Below are 18338 nucleotides of genomic sequence, written 5' to 3' on the forward strand. Positions count from 1 at the left end.
TCTATATATATATATATATATATATATTATTATTAATCTTCTGTAGCATGTAAAAATGTGTCATTATACAGGGAACAATATCATTCTCACGGCCATGTAAAGTTTTATGTAATTTATTCTCATTTTATATGTCAAGGTTTTTTTTTTATTTTTTTGTGGGTGTACGGCACTCTCGCTAGTTGTCGTAGTTTGGATACGTTTTTATTTTATATAAAATAAATTTTGATACCATTTTATATTGTTTTCGTGCTTTTGAGAATTTAGTACGATGATCGTCCTTTGATGGCACCTGATTTGTATTTTGAAATATATAACAGGTTGAATTTCTGGTGACTGCTTTCCCGAAGAACCATGAAACCCCTCCAGTTCGTGTTTGTATCAGATCTTCCTCATTCGGTTTCGTCGGAGAATCACAAGGTCACCGGAGCGGAGGCATCAACTTTGCCTTTGTTTCCGGGATCTATCAGTCCGATCGCCTCCTCCGATCATTATTAGGTCAATTTCCCCCCCTTTTTTTTTTTTTTTTAAATCTATTTTTTGTTATTAATTTATTTATCTATCTATTATTTGTTTGTCTGTTTTATTATTTATGTCTGTATCTGTCTTTTATTTATCACTCTTTTTTCGTCTATGTATTTATTTATTTAATAATAAAAACAACTTCGAAAGATTCAAAAAAAAAATTTAAAAACTTATAGAAACCTCCAAATAAAACAAGAAAAAAAAAAGATAAATACATTTCAGTATTCTTTATAATTATAAATATTTTAATTGAGCTTTTTAAAATTAATTTTGATATATTAATATTTTTTATTTTTAAAATTATTTCAATATGGTCCAATTATATTAACTTTAACAGATGGCTCATGTGATCCCCTAAAAACTATTTTTTATTATTTTGCAAATTTTATTTATTTATTTTGTATGAGTAAAAGAAAAAAAACACTTTAATATCATTTAAAATCATTGAATTTTATTTTGAATCACTAAAATCAATTTTCTCACATTGATAAAAAATACTAAACTCGACAATAAACAAACTTCCTAAATACCAGGTCAACATAAATTTCCAACAATCTCTCCCTTAAACCGATGTTCTAAATATCCAGTTTAATAACTTAAGTTACATTCTCCATATTACAAACCCCAAGCAGCTTCCTTAGTCTCAAAAAAGTTATTGAATTGAGAGGTTTAGTAAAGATATCTGCAACCTGGTTTTCACTTCTGTAATATTCAAGCTCAATTACCTCATCGTTTATAAGATCTCTCAGAAAATAATATCTCACATCAATATGCTTGCACCTTCCATGTAGAACAGGATTCTTAGATAGCTTGATAGTTGAACTGTTATCACAATAGATTTGTGTAGGACCTTCTTACTTGAACTTCAGTTCTTCAAGAAGTCTTCTTAGCCAAAGAACTTGACAAGCACAACATGATGCAGCTACAAATTTAGCTTCAGTTGTTGATAATGTCACTAGTGGTTGCTTTTTTGATAACCATGAAACTGCAGCTGATCCCCTCATAAACACATATCCAGATGTGCTCCTTCGGTCATCTAAATCTCCTGCATAATCACTATCAGTAAAGCCATATAAATCTGATTTTTCTCCCATTTTGTAGAAAAGCCCAAAATCCATGGTACCTCGCAAGTATCGAAGAATTCTTTTTGCGGCCAAAAGATGTATCTGTTTTGGATTTTCCATATACCTGCTGATGAGACTTACTGAATGCATTATATTAGGTCTTGTTGCTGTCAAATACATTAAACTTCCAACTATTTGCTTATAAAATGTACTATCAACCATTTTCCCTCCTGAATCCTTTACAAGCTTCAAACCTTTCTCCATTGAAGTAGTGACAGAGTTGCAATCCTTCATGTCAAACCTGTCTAAAATTTTTTGGACATATTTCTTTTGAGAAATAAAGATACCAGTAGCAGATTGCACTACTTCAATGCTCAAAAAATAATGCATCAAACCAAGATCAGTCATATCAAATTCTAGCATCATAGACTCCTTCAAATTTTCATACATGGCTCTATCATTTCCTGTATAAATCAGATCATCCACGTATAAACATACCATAATTATCTTCCCATCAACTCCAATTTTAGTATAAAGAGTATGTTCATATGGACACCTTTGAAAACCTTTGTTTATAAAATAAGCATCTATACGACTATACCAAGCTCTAAGTGCTTGTTTTAGTCCATAAAGAGCCTTTTTCAATTTGTAAACTTTATGCTTACTACCAATTTGCACATAACCAGTAGGTTGATCAATAAATACCTGTTCTTGCAAATCTCCATGTAAGAATGCTGACTTCACATCTACTTGATAGATAGGCCATGAATTTTGTGCTAGCAATGCAATCACTAATCTGATTGTATCATGCCTTGCAACAGGAGCAAAAACCTCTTTGTAATCCACACCATATTCCTGCTTATAGCCTTTAGCTACTAGACGTGCCTTGTACTTGTCAACTTCACCATTCTCCTTTAGCTTGGTCTTATAAACCCATTTCACACTGATTATTTTCTGCCCCTTTGGAAGATCTGTCAATTCCCAGGCATTATTCCTTTCAATAGCTGCAATTTCTTCATCCATTGCCTTTTGCCACTTAACTTCTTTTACAGCATCATCAAACCTTGTAGGATCACAATCAGAAAACAAAGTTAGATGAGTAAGAATATCTTCAGAATCAACAATTCTAGTTACCTCATAGTTGGTCATCCAAGCTGGCCTTTTTCTATGACGTTGAGGACGAGAACCAACTGCTACATCAAGTTGAGTGGCTGCTGTCACTTGATTTCTTTGAGGAATATCTGGAATGTTTTGAATTTCTGCAAAAACTTCCAAAGTTGCTTGCTCACCTTTGTCACCTTCATCTTCACTGTCAAAATTTACTGGAATTTACCGTCCATTGTCAATATCATTCCAAGACCAGATTTTTTCTTCATCAAAGACCACATCACGACTTATAATAATTTTCTTGGTAATAGGATTGTACAACTTGTAAGCTTTTGACTGATCACAAACACCAAGAAAAATACACTTTTCACTCTTTGCATCCAATTTTTTCCTTTTCTTGTCAGGAATATGAGCATATGCTATGCATCCAAAGATTCGAAAGTGACTAACCATTGGTCTACATCCTTTCCAAGCTTCCTCAGGGGTCATATTTTGAACAGCTAGAATGGGGCTTCTATTCAAAATATGAATACTCCATTTAACTGCTTCAGGCCAGAAGCTTTTGGGAAGGTCACTTCTCCTCATAAGACTTTGTACCATGTTTAGAATTGTATAATTTTTCCTCTCGCATACTCCATTTTGTTAAGGTGTATATGCTGCAGTAAGCTGTCTTCTGATTCCATGCTATTCACAAAAATAATTAAATTCTTGTGAATTAAACTCTCCTCCATGATTTGTACGAAAGACTTTTAATGGGCTTCCAGCATCTTTCTCAACAAATGCCTTGAAATGCTTAAAGGCAGCAAATGCTTCAGATTTTTCCTATAAAAAATAAACCCAGCATTTTTGACTAAAATCATCAATGAACGTTATGAAATAACGTTTACCTCCATTTGATGTTGGTCTTAAAGGGCCACAAAGATCAGAATGAACTAGTTCCAACTGCTTCTTAGCTCTCCAAGATTGTCCTTTTGGAAAACTATCACAGTGTTTTTTGCTAACAACACAATCTTTGCAAACTTCTATAGGTGAATCAAATTGTGGAAGACCATCAACCATCTTCTTCTGTTGTAAAGTCCTCAACCCACTAAAGTTTAGGTGCCCTTATCGTAAGTGCCATAACCATGCTTCATCTTTACACTTGCAGAGAAATTAGAATGTGTTGTCTTGTGAAGATACAATGGGAACATTCGATTTGCAGTCATTCTAACGTGGGCAATTAAACCCAAATTGTCATCTTGAATTCGACAAATACCATCCTTGATAGAGATCTCATATCCCTTGAAGCTGCCCAACACTAAGCAAGTTAGATTTCAAATCAGGAACATATAGAACATCTGGAATAGAAAGTGTAGAATTTCTCTCGGTTTGGATAGAAACTCTTTCTTTACCCATAACAGATACTGTAGAGTTATCACCAAACTTTATAGTATTCCTAAAAGATTCATCCAAATCATAAAATGCAGATTTAACTCCACACATATGGTTGCTGCAACCAGTATCTAAATACCATAAATTCTCATTAGTTTCTTCTTGAATGTGAGATACCATAAGAAGAGAAATCTCTTCTTCCTTTTCTGCAAAATTGGACCTTTCACTACGTTCTCCACGATCTTTGATTAAATTAGTACGACATTCTGAACGATAATGTCAATACCTGTGGCAGTGAAAACATTCAATTTTTGATTTGTCTACATGCTTGGATTTAGGCCTAGCTGAATTTTGACCATCACGACCCTTTCCATTTCCTTGAGAGTCAGCTACCTTATTTTCTCCTAATTTTTAATGCTTGCTCTTTCCTTTTGAGCCACCTTTATCATGCCAGACACCTTTTGTTTCTGCCTGTAACACTTGCTCCTCTTGATCTTGCTTACTTAATTTTTGCTCATGCACCAGCAAAGAACTTTGCAATTCATCAATTGACAGTGTATCAATATCTTTAGATTCCTCAATTGAACAAACGACAAAATTGAATTTTACCGTCATTGATCGAAGAATCTTTTCAACTATAGTGACATCCTCCAGCTTCTCTCCATGAATCCGCATCTTGTTTGCGATTGCCATCGTCCTTGAGAAATACTCTGAAACTGACTCTCCTGACTTCATTTTTAAGTTCTCGAATTTAGCATGGAGGGCTTGAAGTTGCACTCTCTTTGCCCTTGCTGTCCACTAATACTTTTTCTTCTTGGAATCCCAAATCTGTTTGGAGGTGTCTTTGTTTAGAATTGTTTCCAAGATTGAACGATCAATAGCTTGGAATAAATAATTCTTTTCCTTGAGATCTTTCAACTTTTGTGCTTCCAACTCTGCTTTCTGTGCATCTGTCCACACAATGCCAGCTACTGGTTCTGCAATCCCTTCACTAACAACCTGCCAATACTCTTTGGACCTTAGGAAATTCTCCATTAACATGCTCCAATGGTCATAATGACCATCAAAGTGAGCTATTGCAGGTTGCACAAAGTTCTCAGATGCCATGAATAAATTGCTGCTGCAACAAAGAAATTAGAGTAGAAAAAAGATGCAATTCTTTCTATCTCACTTCTCTCCCTCAACCAGGCTCTAATACCACTGATAATAACTAAAGCAGAGAATAAATCACACAAGACAGAAAAATATATATATTGAAAGATACTCTTTTATTTAAAGTGTAATACTTATATAGACATTACATCTAACAAACTCAACCAAAATAAAAGCAACTATTACATAAAAATAGGACCACTATCCTGTAGTAACAATATTCCTAAAGATTAGTTAAAGACTAGACATTAACCCATAGAAATGAACATGTACTCAACAATAAACAAACTTCCTAAATACCAGGTCAACATCAATTTCCAACATTGAGGCTGTACAATATATGGTAAAAATCGAAATAAAAACTTTTATCTATGGAAAACGAGTTATTTCTTAATTGTCCTGCCAGCCCAAATACTTAAGGAGGTGTATCAATTTAGAGTTTAAAGGATTTTAAAAGTGTTTAAAATTTTGGAGGTATCGATTTAGATTTTAAAAGAGTTTATATAAATTCAATGATATTCAATTCATATTTTAATGGATTTTATAAAAATCTATTAAAATCCGGATGTATTCAATTAGGATTTTGCAGAATTCTTTTGAAATCTAATGATATTCAAAAAATCATTGATTTTAATATATTTTAAAAAATGATGGATTTTAATGGATTTGAAAGGATTTTAACAGTGAAATTGTAAATAAAATTATCAATATAAAATCCAGCCTTAATCTCAAAGATTTTGTTGGATTCTTATAAATTCTTTATGAAATCTATAGAATTCCATTAAAATCCATCAAATCCTTTAAAATCTATAATTCATTTTAAATCCATTAAACTCTAGATTGAATACACCCATTTTAAATTACAAAAATCTTTTGACCAATCCGTCTGCAGCCTTTTATGCTTTTTATCTTTTCAGAGCGTCTATCCCATGGGAATTTCTATGAAGAAGTACGTGGAAAGTGGGGCATATATATCCACTTGCCAAAGTAGCAGAGCATTGCTACTGAATACGATAGAATAAACAATGGATATTTTATATATCTTATGCAAACTGAAGCTGATGCAATGAACCTATTAAAAAAATATATAGAATTAAAGAAAAAGAAAAGGGGAGGGAAAAAAGTACATGATGGATAATGATCTGGAGGTCATTTAGAGAAAACGGTGGTTTTGATTTCGTTCTGAGGTCCCTAGACTTGTGTTGCCAATTTTGAATTGCATAAATGAAATTAGGTCTTTCCTTACCAAAGTAGTAGTAAACTGATCAACTGGTTTTGAATCTATCAAAACAAATGAGGCTGACAAATTAATATCTTCCCAATTGCCAATGGATCAGTTTTTGTCTATTATCTAATTTGGTAAAGAGACTTATTTGTATGTAGCTATGCCAATTTTGGTCAAAAATAGTTAGAAACTTCAGTTGTATTTAAAAAAAAAAAAAAAAGGAAAAAAAAATTGTTCATATATATATATATAATGACATATAATTACTCAAATATAACATTTTTCGATGTGCATGATCTGGCTTAGGCCATTATTTTTGTTAAAAGTATGAGATCTCAACCTCAAGGACATTATGTCCGTGTTTGTAATTTCCATTAAACCCCAAGTTGTCTTCTAAATTATCCAGAAATCCATTTGAAGCCCTATTCAAATAAAAGCATTAAAGTCTTTATCAGAGCCAAGCATTTTCCATTTTGTGGATTAGGTCGATCATTTGCCATTATGGTCACGTATAATTTTCAAAGTTCCAAGGACAACTTCTTTTTCTTGTTTATTTTATTCATTTCCTTGTCATTGTCGAGCTCCAGCTAATAACTTGAAAAATAAAATTGAATCTCATAGAGAACTTTCTTCCCACATTCCTCACAGAATGTCATGTGTTCTCCCTATGTTCACACACATATAACTGATCATATATATTATTATTATTATTTTTTAATCCTAAAAATTTAGTTAAGGAAAAAATGAATTCTTTAGTAGTAGCTGGTTAAATTGTCATAGTATATAGAACACCAATCATATATATATATATATATATATTTAATTTCAGTTGAATCTATACAAAGGAAAAAACATGGTGAGATTCTCTGGTTCATTTTCTTCCTCTTGTATGCCCAACTTTTCATTACCTGCTCATCTTCATCCTCTGCCTCCTCTGCTTCTTCTTCTTCTTCTTCTTTTTCTTCGTCACCAGCTTTGTGTCCCAAAGATCAGAGCAGTGCTTTGCTCAAATTCAAAAGCACATTTTCCATTGATAGTTGGGCTTCTATATCTTGTGCTGATGAAGGAATTACTACTTATCCAAAGACAGACTCATGGAAGAAGGGAACAGATTGCTGCAAGTGGGATGGTATCAAATGCCAAAATGGTACTGGAAATGTGATAGGCCTCGACTTGAGTTGCAGCTGGCTTCGAGGTCCTATCCAACCCAACAGTAGCCTTTTCCATCTTTCACACCTCCAGAGTCTCAATCTTGCGTACAATAACCTTCAGCAGTCTCATATTTTGCCAGAGTTTGCTTCACTGGTAAGTTTGACACATCTTAACTTGTCTTTCTGTAATCTTGACAGCCAAGATCCAATAAAATTGTCTAACTTGTCTCGATTGGTTTCTCTCGATCTCGTTTCAATAATCCTCTAACTCTTGAAAACTCTGTATGGCATATCCTCCTTCAAAATTTAACTGAGTTAAGAGAACTTGTTCTAGACCGTGTAGATATGTCGTACATTGCACCAAGTTCCTTCATGAATCTGTCATCCTCATTGACCATTCTCAGTCTTGAGCAATGTAGTTTGAAGGGTGAATTTCCAGAGAGTATTATTACCTTGCCAAACCTCCAAAAACTTGTTCTGTCAACAAACCAAGATCTCATAGCCAAATTCCCAAATCTAATTGGAGTAATTCTCTTCAGTATTTGGATATTAAGTTAACCAACATTTCTGGGCAGTTGCCTGATTCAATTGGAAATCTGAAGTCACTACGATATTTGAATATTACAAGCTGCAAGTTTAATGGCTCAATTCCAGTCTCCATTGCTAACCTCACAGGAATGAGGTATTTGAGTCTTAGTACGACCAACTTCACTGGTCAAATCCCAGATTCCTTTTCAAACGTTTGTCAGCTATCCTTGTTATTTCTTGGTGAAAACCATCTCACAGGACCAGTTCCAGATATTTTTGGTAATCTCAGCAGGCTTAATGGTTTAGATCTGAGTTCAAATGATTTGGTAGGTCAGCTGCCACAATCAATCTTTTACTTTACTGAGCTTTATCATTTAGACTTATCACACTATCGTTTTGAGGGTCCCATTCCTAGTAAAATAACTGGTCTATCAACATTGATGCATCTAGATTTGTCTTCTAACTCACTGAATGGGACATTACCAAATTTTGTCAATATGTTTTGTTTAGATACTTTGTTACTTCAAAACAACAAGTTTTCCGGTGTTGTTCATAGTTCAATATTCGAAATGATGAACCTCACACAGTTAGATCTTTCATCAAACAATTTCAGTGGGGTTTTGGAGTTGAATATGTTTTCAAAGCTGCAAATTCTCACTAAATTAACTTTGTCATCTAACAGCCAGTTATCCACCTCTAACAGTATTACTCCCAACTATCCCTTACCGTTGCTTAGTGAATTCTATATGTCCTCTTGCAACATCAGTGATTTCCCACCCTTCTTAAGAGCCCTGAAAAACTTAACAGTTTTAGACATCTCTGACAATGAAATTCAAGGAAATCTTGAATCTTTCTCAAAACAAGTTGACATCCATAAAGCAACTTCCCTGGAAAAGCTTACATTCTGTGGACTTCAATTCCAATTTGCTTCAGGGATCTCTTTTTGGTCCCTCATCACCTGATTCCATCAGTTTCTTTTCTGTCTCGAGCAATCGATTGACAGGGGAGATCCCATCTTCTATCTGCAACATGAGTAGCCTTAATGTCCTTGATCTGTCTAATAACAACTTTACTGGTGTAATCCCATGTTTGGGAAATTTGAGTGAATTTCTCCCGGTGTTAGACCTGCGTATGAATAATTTCCATGGAACCATCCCTACAACATTCGCAGAGGGATGCAGTTTGAGAAATCTTGGTTTGAATGGAAATCAACATGAAGGATCAGTACCACATCAGTTGCTAAGATGTCAGGTCTTGGAAGTGATAGATCTTGGAAACAACAAATTGATTGGAAAGTTTCCTCAATGGTTGGAGTCCCTACCAGAGCTACAAGTTCTTGTGTTGAGATCAAAAAGGTTTCATGGTGGCATTGGTGATCCCAATATCAGTTTTCCCTTTCCTAATTTGAGAATCATTGATATCTCACACAATATCTTAGATGGACCTTTGCCTCGGAAGTACATTGAGGATTTTAAAGCCATGATGAATATTTCTTATGATAATGAGCTTGTATATATGGGAGGCCAATCTTATAGATATTCAGTGCAGGTGACAATCAAGGATTTGGATATTAAATTGGTAAGAATCACATCCATCTTTACAACAATCGATTTTTCGAGTAACCGTTTTCAAGGAGAGATTCCAAGTTTCATTGGCAAGCTCAAATCACTCAAGGGACTCAACTTCTCTCATAATAAGCTTACTGGTTCCATTCCATCGTCTTTGGGAAACTTAACAAATCTTGAAGGGTTAGACCTCTCCTCAAATGAACTTGTTGGGGAGATTCCCAGGCAAATGGCAGATTTGACTTCACTTGAAGTCTTAAGTCTCTCCCATAACCATCTTATGAGGCGTATACCGAGAGGGAAGCAATTCAATACATTTTAAAATGACTCATATGCAGGAAACTTGGGACTATGTGGATTTCCAGTCTCTAAAAATTGTGGCAGTGATGAGGGACAGACTTCTCATCAAGCAGAAGAAGAATCAGATGATTCAATTGGATTTGATTGGAAGTTTGCGTTTATTGGGTATGGATGTGGAGTTGTTTTTGGAATCTCTATAGGATATATAGTAATTTCAAGTTCAAAATTTGAGTTAATGTTTGCAAGAATAGCTATATCGGTAGAACAGCGGCATAAAAAGAGAAGAAGACAGAAGCAAAAGGCTAGCACAAGAGGTAGAAGAAGAAATTAGTATATGTGTTTTATATTCAAGATACTTTGACAATTATCTTAGATTTTTTCAGTCTTTTTTTCATTTTATATTTTTTATTTTTACTCAGATAGTGTTGAACTGTAATAAAATGTTTGATTATAACACTACCAGAGGGTTGAGACAATGTCATTCTCATAATGTGTCAACCATGTAATGTAAAAATTTCTAGAATATATATAGTCAAATCTCAATTTTCTTTTATGCATTTTCTTCATAAGTTTCTCTCAACCAATCAATGAAGAAACTAAAATGTTTTTCAATTTATTTATTTGTCTCGTTTCCTTTTCTATGGTAATTTTATCGATAAAAACCGAAGGTTTTATCAGAGGAGAGAAAACAGAGTTGTACTCAGGATGGAACGGTAGAGAAAGAGGGATAATAAAATCAAAGAAAGAAAGTACGAGGAAGGAGAAAGAGCTATGAAACTTATCCAGTGAGATTGTTTACCACCTAACTTCCGCTACCTCCAGCTCTTTCATGTATCACTAATCCTCAAAAACTCAAATACTTTAATTGCACACATCTTAGACCAATTCACTTTTCTGCCTTTTTATGCTTTTTATTGTCATTTTTTTCTTTTGCCGTCAGCAAGTGGGAATTTCAGAGGCTGTTACATGTGGATTTCTTCAGGAATGTTTGTGGACTGTAGGGTCTTATGTACTTGCCACGGTATCACAGCATTGTCAGTGAATTTGGTGCAATAAACAATATTTAAAGTATCTCCTTTTATGAAAATTAACTGAATGTAATGCAATGCACCAAACAACATTATTGGCAAACACAGTGAACTACTTGGAACACTAATAGTTTTATAAAGTAGTACAGTAATAGCAGAAGGCACAACAGAAAACCATCTTTAACATTTAACAAGGTCAGCACAAGTTCTTGTATTTATAGTTATTATTACACATAAAAGGCATTGTTTCTACTTCAAACATAACACAACCAGATTACGCAACCAATATCTGTGATTACAAATGGTACATTTTTTTTCATTGTTATGAAACTCGTCATTCCAGAATCTAGCTTTAGACTATTAAACTTGAGCCAACTATTCGAACTTGGAATTTGACCTTGTACCATACTCTGCCACAAGCTGAGCAAAGGATGATGACTTGTTGTCTAGCAACGTTGCAGGAGAATCATATTCCTCAATAAGCCCTGAAAGTGCAAGGAAATCATCAAGACTAATGAGGAAAATGCATACATATCTACTTCAAGAAGGTACATAAGTAGAGGAGCAGAGAGGATTTGTATGGCCATACCATGACTTAGTAGAAGAACCATGTCACTGTCAAGAATGGAAGTTATACGATGTGCAATGGTTATAACTGTACAATCAGAAAAGTGTTGACGAATGGTTTGCTGAATCAGATTATCTGTAGCTGTATCGACCGATGCTGTAGCTTCATCAAGCACTAAAACTTTACTTTTCTTGAGTAGAACACGGCCAAGACAGACCAGCTGCCTCTGTCCCATACTCCAATTGTCTCCATTCTCAGTGACTGCGGTATCCATGTGAATATCAGTTATAAGATTTCAGAACAAAGAAAAACATAAAATTCGTGCACACCTTACGCATGTAACTTTGAATAATCATGAAACAAACCTGTTGAGTCAAGCATTCCTTCCTTCTTCCGAACCTTATCTCCAATTTGACACTTGTCCAAGGCCTAAAAACATTTTTATAGCGCAGTTATAAAGAAAATGTAGAAACGGGAAAGTTTTCTTCATTTCATTGAAACAAAATTCAACCCACCGCCCATATATGTTCATCTGTGTATTCTTCAAGTGGATCCAGGTTGCTTCTTATAGTCCCTTCAAACATGGTTGGATCCTGAGGGATAATGCTCAGCCTAGAGCGCAAATCATGCAATCCCATCAGAGATATGTTGATTCCGTCTATCATAATCTGACCAGCAGCAGGTTCAACAATTCTGAAGAGTGTTTGTATGAGAGTTGATTTACCACTGCCTGTTCTTCCCGCAATGCCAGTTTTCTTTCCACCTGGAAAAGTGCATGAAAGACCTCGCAAGATAAGTGGCAGGTGGGGAGCATACCGGACCTATGAAGGCATTCGTTAGCATTAACCATACAACACAGCACAAAACCATACCAATAGGCTACCCTACACGTGAAGCAAATTTTGTTGTGTTTTGAAACGAAAAATCAAAAGTTGAAAGTACCTCCAGATCAAGAATCTCAACTTCTCCATGAAATGGCCAAGAATGATCTGGCTGGTTTGATTCTATTACAAGAGGGGGCTCACTCTGCAGGCTAGTGTATTGAAGTATTCTCTCAGCTGATATCATCCTATTCTCCATATTGCAAAGAGTCCAAATAAAGATGGCTTGTAAGCTGTTTAGATTAAGCCCATAAGTTACAGCTAAGCCTGCAGTGCCTTTAAAAACAAAACAGTAAATGAGAAATAAAATTAAATTAAATTAAAAATTAAAAAGAAAAGAAAGACTCGGTATTTTTTACCCTTTCTTTTCGGAAGAGAGATGACACTAGAAGTAGTAGCATATAGAAATTACTTACCTGGATCAATAGATCCTTCCGGAATAGAGATCAAGAAAACCAAAGAGAAGGCAAATATAATAGAAGCCAACATATCCAAGCGAAATCCCAACCATCGCATTGCCCCTTCAACATAAAACTTAAGCTGCGAATATCCATCACTTAGCTTCATGTTTGTCTCTTGAAATCTTGTTACTTGATCAAAGCTCCTTATGGTTGTGGAGCCTGAAATTGTTTCAGCAAAATGTTGAATCACTGGAGCTTTGCAGACACCACGTAACCGAGCTAGTTCTCGTGCTGACGGTATGTAATATTGCTGCATAATTTATATGATATCAATTGTAAGTTTGCAAGAATCCACATCAATATTAATACAATAATACAGAACGGTTTTTTTAACGTTAGGCTAGATGATGCATATTCCAAACAATTATTCCTGCTTACTTTCCTGACAAATTACCAACAACTAAGGCATAAATTGCAAAAATTTACCGAGCCATAAACATTTTTTTTATCCTTGGTGTAAACAGAACCATAAGATTATTAGTAATATTGAAGCAACATAAGATGAAATGGGGCAATATCATTTCATCAGTACATGCTTAAGCATCAACTAAAATAGAGCAATACCTGATACCAAATGCTGATAGCAACCACAGGGATAAAAATTACAAAAACCTGCCATGCAACGTGGCACATCACTGCAATAACTCCCAGGAGCTGTATAAAACAGAAGGCAAAGGATCCGATTCTAGAAGTAATGTTAAGATCTACTACACTTTGGTCTGTAGAAACCTGCAAGAAAATAAAGCAACAATATTGAGTTTGTTTCACAACATCTGCCAAATCAAGCATTAAACTCTTTTAAACATACTCTGGTTAGGATTCGTCCACTTGGAGTTGCATCAAAGAACGACATGGGAGCTCGAAATAAGCAAATGTGCATTTTATTGAAGAGCAGAGTGGCTGTCTTATAACAAGTTGTTGCAAGAAGTGAAGCTCTTACAAGAACACAAAATGAACTTGCAATGGCCAAAGCAACATACACAAACAAAAGTGTACTGCCTCCAACAGCAGCTTTTGTATCCTTTGAAACAGGAGTTGCCCAAGCCATCCAATAATTGCTTCCTATTTGAAGGATCTCAAACAGAATCTGAGCCAGTAATATAAAAGGAACAAGCATTCCTCCATATGCTGTTGTGATATATTTCCAGTAGACTGATATCCCGACTCTACCTTTCTCTCTCTCTTCTTCTTGAACAAGCTGCCCTTTCGGCCCAACAATATCAGTTTTACACTTCTGCTCATTTTTTCCTTCATTCACCACAACTTCATCTTTAGTAGCCAAACTTTCATCCTCAGATGTACTAATGTTTTCAACTGTCAGCGCTCCTACATTTTTGATTGTAGAAAGGGCTTCCTTATACGCACCCACAAGTTCCATAAATTCAGTTCCTGAATTAAGAATCTCATTGTACTTTCCAGATTGGGTAATCCTTCCATCTTTCATGACCTAATAATGAGGATTAAATTTAAGTTGAAATAGACAAAGGAAGAATGATGCAGTTTATCTATTAAACCAATAACAAAAACCATTTTCATTGCTTTACCAATATAAGATCGGCAAAAGGCAAGAACTCCACTTGGTGAGTAACATAAAACACGGTTTTTGAACTCAAAAGACCAAGCAAGCATTCCTGTCAGACACGTATGTATAACACAGATAATTAGAACAATGCTAATTTGCTTTGAGAAACATAAAAAAGATATAGAATGATATGAAAGTGTGCGCCTCAAACACCACTTTTAATACCTCCAAATGCATATAATTGTATGTTCACCAAAAAAATATGCATATATTTATAAAACTCTATTTTGATATAAATTAGAAACAATTCCCAAGTTGATGAAGTAGCATTTCACTATGAATGTGAACTACCTTGAAAAGGTGGGATCCAGTATGAGCATCCACTGCACTAAATGGATCATCAAACAGATAGATATCAGCATCATGATACAAGGCACGTGCAATTTGTATCCTTTGTTTTTGCCCCCCACTTAAATTGATTCCTCTCTCCCCTATTATTGTCTGATCACCAAATGAGAGAATTTCCAGATCCTTCTTCAAGGAACATGCTTCTAGAACCCTCTCATACCTTTCTCTGTCCATCTCCTTCCCAAATAAAATGTTCTCTTCTATTTTCCCACTCTGTATCCATGGTGATTGAGCGACATAGGCCTTTGTCCCACACAATTTAATGGTACCAGATCTCTTTGGAATTTCTCCTAGGACACAACAAAGCAAGCTTGACTTTCCTGAACCAACACTTCCACAGATAGCAATCTTCATACCATGAGATACCTGAATATTAATGTCTCTTAATGTTGGAGTTGGAGAAGATATATCCCAAGAGAAAGTCCCATCAACTATCTCAATTGCTGTATCAGAACTCCCTTTTGGCAATTTCTCTATACGATCAGATTGCAATTCATCCAGACAAAGAAACGACGCAATTCTATCCAGGGATACCTTAGTTTGTGCTACCATGGATATTACCTCTGGAAGTTTATAGATGGGTTCTTCAAGAATCTTGAACGTTGCAAGCGCAGATAAGATCTTCCCAGATTCAAGTGGGATCCCCAAAAGCATACAAGTAGCATAAGTGACCACAGATACAAAGGTAGGGGCACCCAAAAAGAAAAATTTCGTAATGGCATTTGTGTAGAGGAATTTTTTCAACCAACCGGTTTCAACTTTCCTGAGCTCAATAATCTTAGACAAAAACTTCATCTCCCATGCTTGTAACTTGAGGATCCTCATGTTCCTCAGAATCTCAGACGTTGACTTCATCCTTCTATCTTTTGACTTCATCAGTTTGTTCTGCAACTTCTCTTGCAACTTTCCCAAAGGGACATTCAACAGCATAATTACTACTGTTGCAACAAAACCTGCAATTGCAGCAAGACCGAGATTTCTATACAAAATCATCAATGCCAATGTTACTTGCACAAGGACCATCCATGGATAGTGCAAATGCCAACTAAAGGAACCAACTCTCTCAGCATCAATAGCCATAAAATTGATGATCGCTCCACTGCTGTGCCCATGCTTGAACTGGCATGACAATGTCAAACCTTTATTATAGATCATCGCAACCAGCACTGCTCGCATCTTTATTCCTATCAGTGGCATCCTCAGGTACCATTGACTCCTCGAAAGGCACTCCACAATCTTTGCAATGAAAAACGAAGAAACCAAAATATAGCCCTTGTTTTGGAACTCTCGTCGCCCATTGAGATATTGAACGAAAGTGTCAATAAAATAGGGACCAACATAAGAAGCCAACGAGTACACTAGTGTGAGAAAGCCTGTAAAAAGAATCTCCTTCCATGACGAGAATAGCAATGCTTTTGCCAACTTAATTGTGGTGACTCTGTTCATTGTACCACATTCCGACTCAAGCTTATTTCTAAAAGTTGGTAGAGCAGCAGGTACGCTATCAGCAGGATCAAGTTGAGGAAGATCCTGAAAGTCCAAAATCTTCTTATTGCCAAGGGAGATTAGAGGACCAATCCATGAAAAAGTAAGAATACTGAGAGTTCCAGCATTTGAATAAGGGGTTACAGTTTCATCCCCTTTGCAGACATTGGACGTTGCATTGTTACATACACTAGAACTACCATTCAAAAGGGGTTCCTCCAGCAAGCTATCTTCACCTTCTTTATTCCCAATAATCCCCACGTATATAAAAAACAAACTCGTAACAACAGACACGACGTGAGACACTAAGGAATGAATGGGTAATGAAAAGTGTTTCTTTTGAAGAATAATGTCTATAACAAGGCAGCAGCAAGAAATGGAGAAGTAGAAACCCCACCAAACTCTTAAATATGGAAATTCCAATTCACTGAAATGGGAGAATAAGTAAACAGAAAGGGCAATCCAAGCTAGTGTTCTAAGGGCTAAATCCAAAAGGTTCACTAGTCTTTCTTCAGACCAACCATTTCTATACCAATTGAAGTAGTACAATAAACACAAAGCAAGATTAAACACCAAAACACCCAAACTACAAATAAAAGTTTGTTCAGAGAACAAAAATTTGTTGCTTTTGGTTCTCTGTTTTGTACTCTGTCCAACACCCACCCTAAATTTTTTGCACACCCACGAGATAAGAAGGAGAAATAACAAAACCAGGTGCAAGGAACCAGAAAACCCGCGTAGGAAAACTGGTTTAAGTGGGAAATCAGTTCCTGAACTCACTACCATTGAGTAGTAGGATGATAAAGTTTTAATACCATGTTTGGATGAAGCAAGATGCTCCATTGATTCTGAGCTTTAATGGGCTGCTTTCAGAGTGCTAAAAATGGGTTCTTGAATATGTATACTGATCAAGTGAGTATATATATAATATATATATATATATATATATAGGAGAGAGTATGTTGGTTAGAGAAGTGTAGTCCACAAGAGAGAGAGAGAGAGACAGAGAGAGAATCAAAGGTGGGCTATCCTTGGGCGTCGGATAACGTGGTGAGCAAGAACCAAAAGATGGAGACTGCTAGGAAGGAGCAGAGAAAGACAAAAATGGTTTGCTGGTCATTTTCCAGGAGAGGCGGGAAAACAGATATATATATATATATATATATATATTGGGAACCAAAGTCGTTATATTAAATATTAATAATAGGTCCAATGGCAGCATCAACAGCTAACAATGAAAACTTATTATGGTTATATGACATACATGTGGAAGAATAAACAATAAACTGAAGTCCAAAAAGAATAAAAGAATAAATAATTTACTATTAGAATAATAATAATTATACTGTAAATTGTAACATATACAAAATTTACTTAATTATTCACCAATATATGCATATGTTCAAATACAAAACACCTCCAGCTTTCTTGTATAACGATACTCGCAAACCCAAATGCGTTAATTGCACAACATCATTGTTTATGCTGCCTTTGTGCGTTTATTATTATTGTTATTATTCTTTTGCCAACAATAATGGGGGATTTTCAGAGGATGTCACTTGGAGATTTCTTTAGAAATGCTTTGTGGAAAGTGGGTCTTATCTACTTGACACTGTAGCATAGCATTTTTAGTGGATTTGATGCAATAAACAATGTTAAAGTTATCTTTTTTATGCAAATTAACTTAATTTATTGCAACGCACTAAACAACATTGCTGTCATACACAATAAACTACTTGTGACACTAATTTTTTTAAAGTAGCGCAGAAACAGCAGAAGGCAAAACAGAAAACAATTTTAAACATTTTAAACTCTCCTTTTTATTATTATTATTATTATTACAAATGAGGCGTTGTTTCTACTTTAACTATAAAAACTACAACCATATTAGCTAACCAATATCTATGATCACCACAGTTTAGCACAAAGATCAAAAACGATATTTTTGTAATTGCTGCAACCAGTAGATTTTCGTCCTCGTCGAGGAACTCTTATCTCCA

General features: G+C 35.2%; 3 protein-coding genes across 4 annotated transcripts; 1 reads left to right on the plus strand and 2 right to left on the minus strand.

The window, feature by feature from the left end:
• Window positions 1–3787: 3787 nt before the first annotated feature.
• Window positions 3788–4799, minus strand: LOC107433446 (uncharacterized). Its single transcript, XM_060814275.1, has 3 exons — window positions 4505–4799; window positions 4085–4330; window positions 3788–3990 (listed from the first exon to the last, which is right to left on the minus strand). Exons 1-3 carry the CDS (start codon window positions 4797–4799, stop codon window positions 3788–3790), a joined length of 744 nt encoding a protein of 247 aa, XP_060670258.1.
• A 2385-nt stretch (window positions 4800–7184) lies between these two features.
• Window positions 7185–10538, plus strand: LOC107433463 (receptor-like protein 33). Its single transcript, XM_060812765.1, has one exon. It carries the CDS (start codon window positions 8946–8948, stop codon window positions 10005–10007), a length of 1062 nt encoding a protein of 353 aa, XP_060668748.1. The 5' UTR covers window positions 7185–8945; the 3' UTR covers window positions 10008–10538.
• A 634-nt stretch (window positions 10539–11172) lies between these two features.
• Window positions 11173–17229, minus strand: LOC107433535 (ABC transporter C family member 3-like). Of its 2 annotated transcripts, XM_016044822.4 has the most exons (10): window positions 14797–17229; window positions 14468–14554; window positions 13732–14370; window positions 13488–13652; window positions 12879–13173; window positions 12524–12738; window positions 12097–12402; window positions 11947–12010; window positions 11603–11842; window positions 11173–11498 (listed from the first exon to the last, which is right to left on the minus strand). In XM_016044822.4, exons 1-10 carry the CDS (start codon window positions 17179–17181, stop codon window positions 11389–11391), a joined length of 4506 nt encoding a protein of 1501 aa, XP_015900308.3. In that variant the 5' UTR covers window positions 17182–17229; the 3' UTR covers window positions 11173–11388. The 2 variants fall into 2 exon arrangements, with proteins under 2 accessions (XP_015900308.3, XP_060672079.1); XM_060816096.1 differs by lacking the exon at window positions 14468–14554.
• Between the last annotated feature and the right edge of the window lie 1109 nt (window positions 17230–18338).

The sequence above is a fragment of the Ziziphus jujuba genome, chromosome 1, assembly GCF_031755915.1.
Source record: "Ziziphus jujuba cultivar Dongzao chromosome 1, ASM3175591v1".
NCBI lineage: Eukaryota > Viridiplantae > Streptophyta > Magnoliopsida > Rosales > Rhamnaceae > Ziziphus > Ziziphus jujuba.

What these genes read in the sequence shown, in the direction of transcription:
- LOC107433446 (XM_060814275.1), bottom strand. Translation starts at nt 4,799, where the DNA reads ATGAAGTCAGGAGAGTCAGTTTCAGAGTATTTCTCAAGGACGATGGCA. An exon ending in AGGTGTCTGGCATGATAAAG is followed by an intron (nt 4,331 to 4,504) that starts GTGGCTCAAAAG and finishes ATTATCGTTCAG; the next exon opens with AATGTCGTACTAATTTAATC. An exon ending in CTCTACAGTATCTGTTATGG is followed by an intron (nt 3,991 to 4,084) that starts GTAAAGAAAGAG and finishes TAACTTGCTTAG; the next exon opens with TGTTGGGCAGCTTCAAGGGA.
- LOC107433463 (XM_060812765.1), top strand. Translation starts at nt 8,946, where the DNA reads ATGAAATTCAAGGAAATCTTGAATCTTTCTCAAAACAAGTTGACATCC.
- LOC107433535 (XM_016044822.4), bottom strand. Translation starts at nt 17,181, where the DNA reads ATGGAGCATCTTGCTTCATCCAAACATGGTATTAAAACTTTATCATCC. An exon ending in CTTTTGCCGATCTTATATTG is followed by an intron (nt 14,371 to 14,467) that starts GTAAAGCAATGA and finishes CCTCATTATTAG; the next exon opens with GTCATGAAAGATGGAAGGAT. An exon ending in AGGAATGCTTGACTCAACAG is followed by an intron (nt 11,843 to 11,946) that starts GTTTGTTTCATG and finishes TGGATACCGCAG; the next exon opens with TCACTGAGAATGGAGACAAT.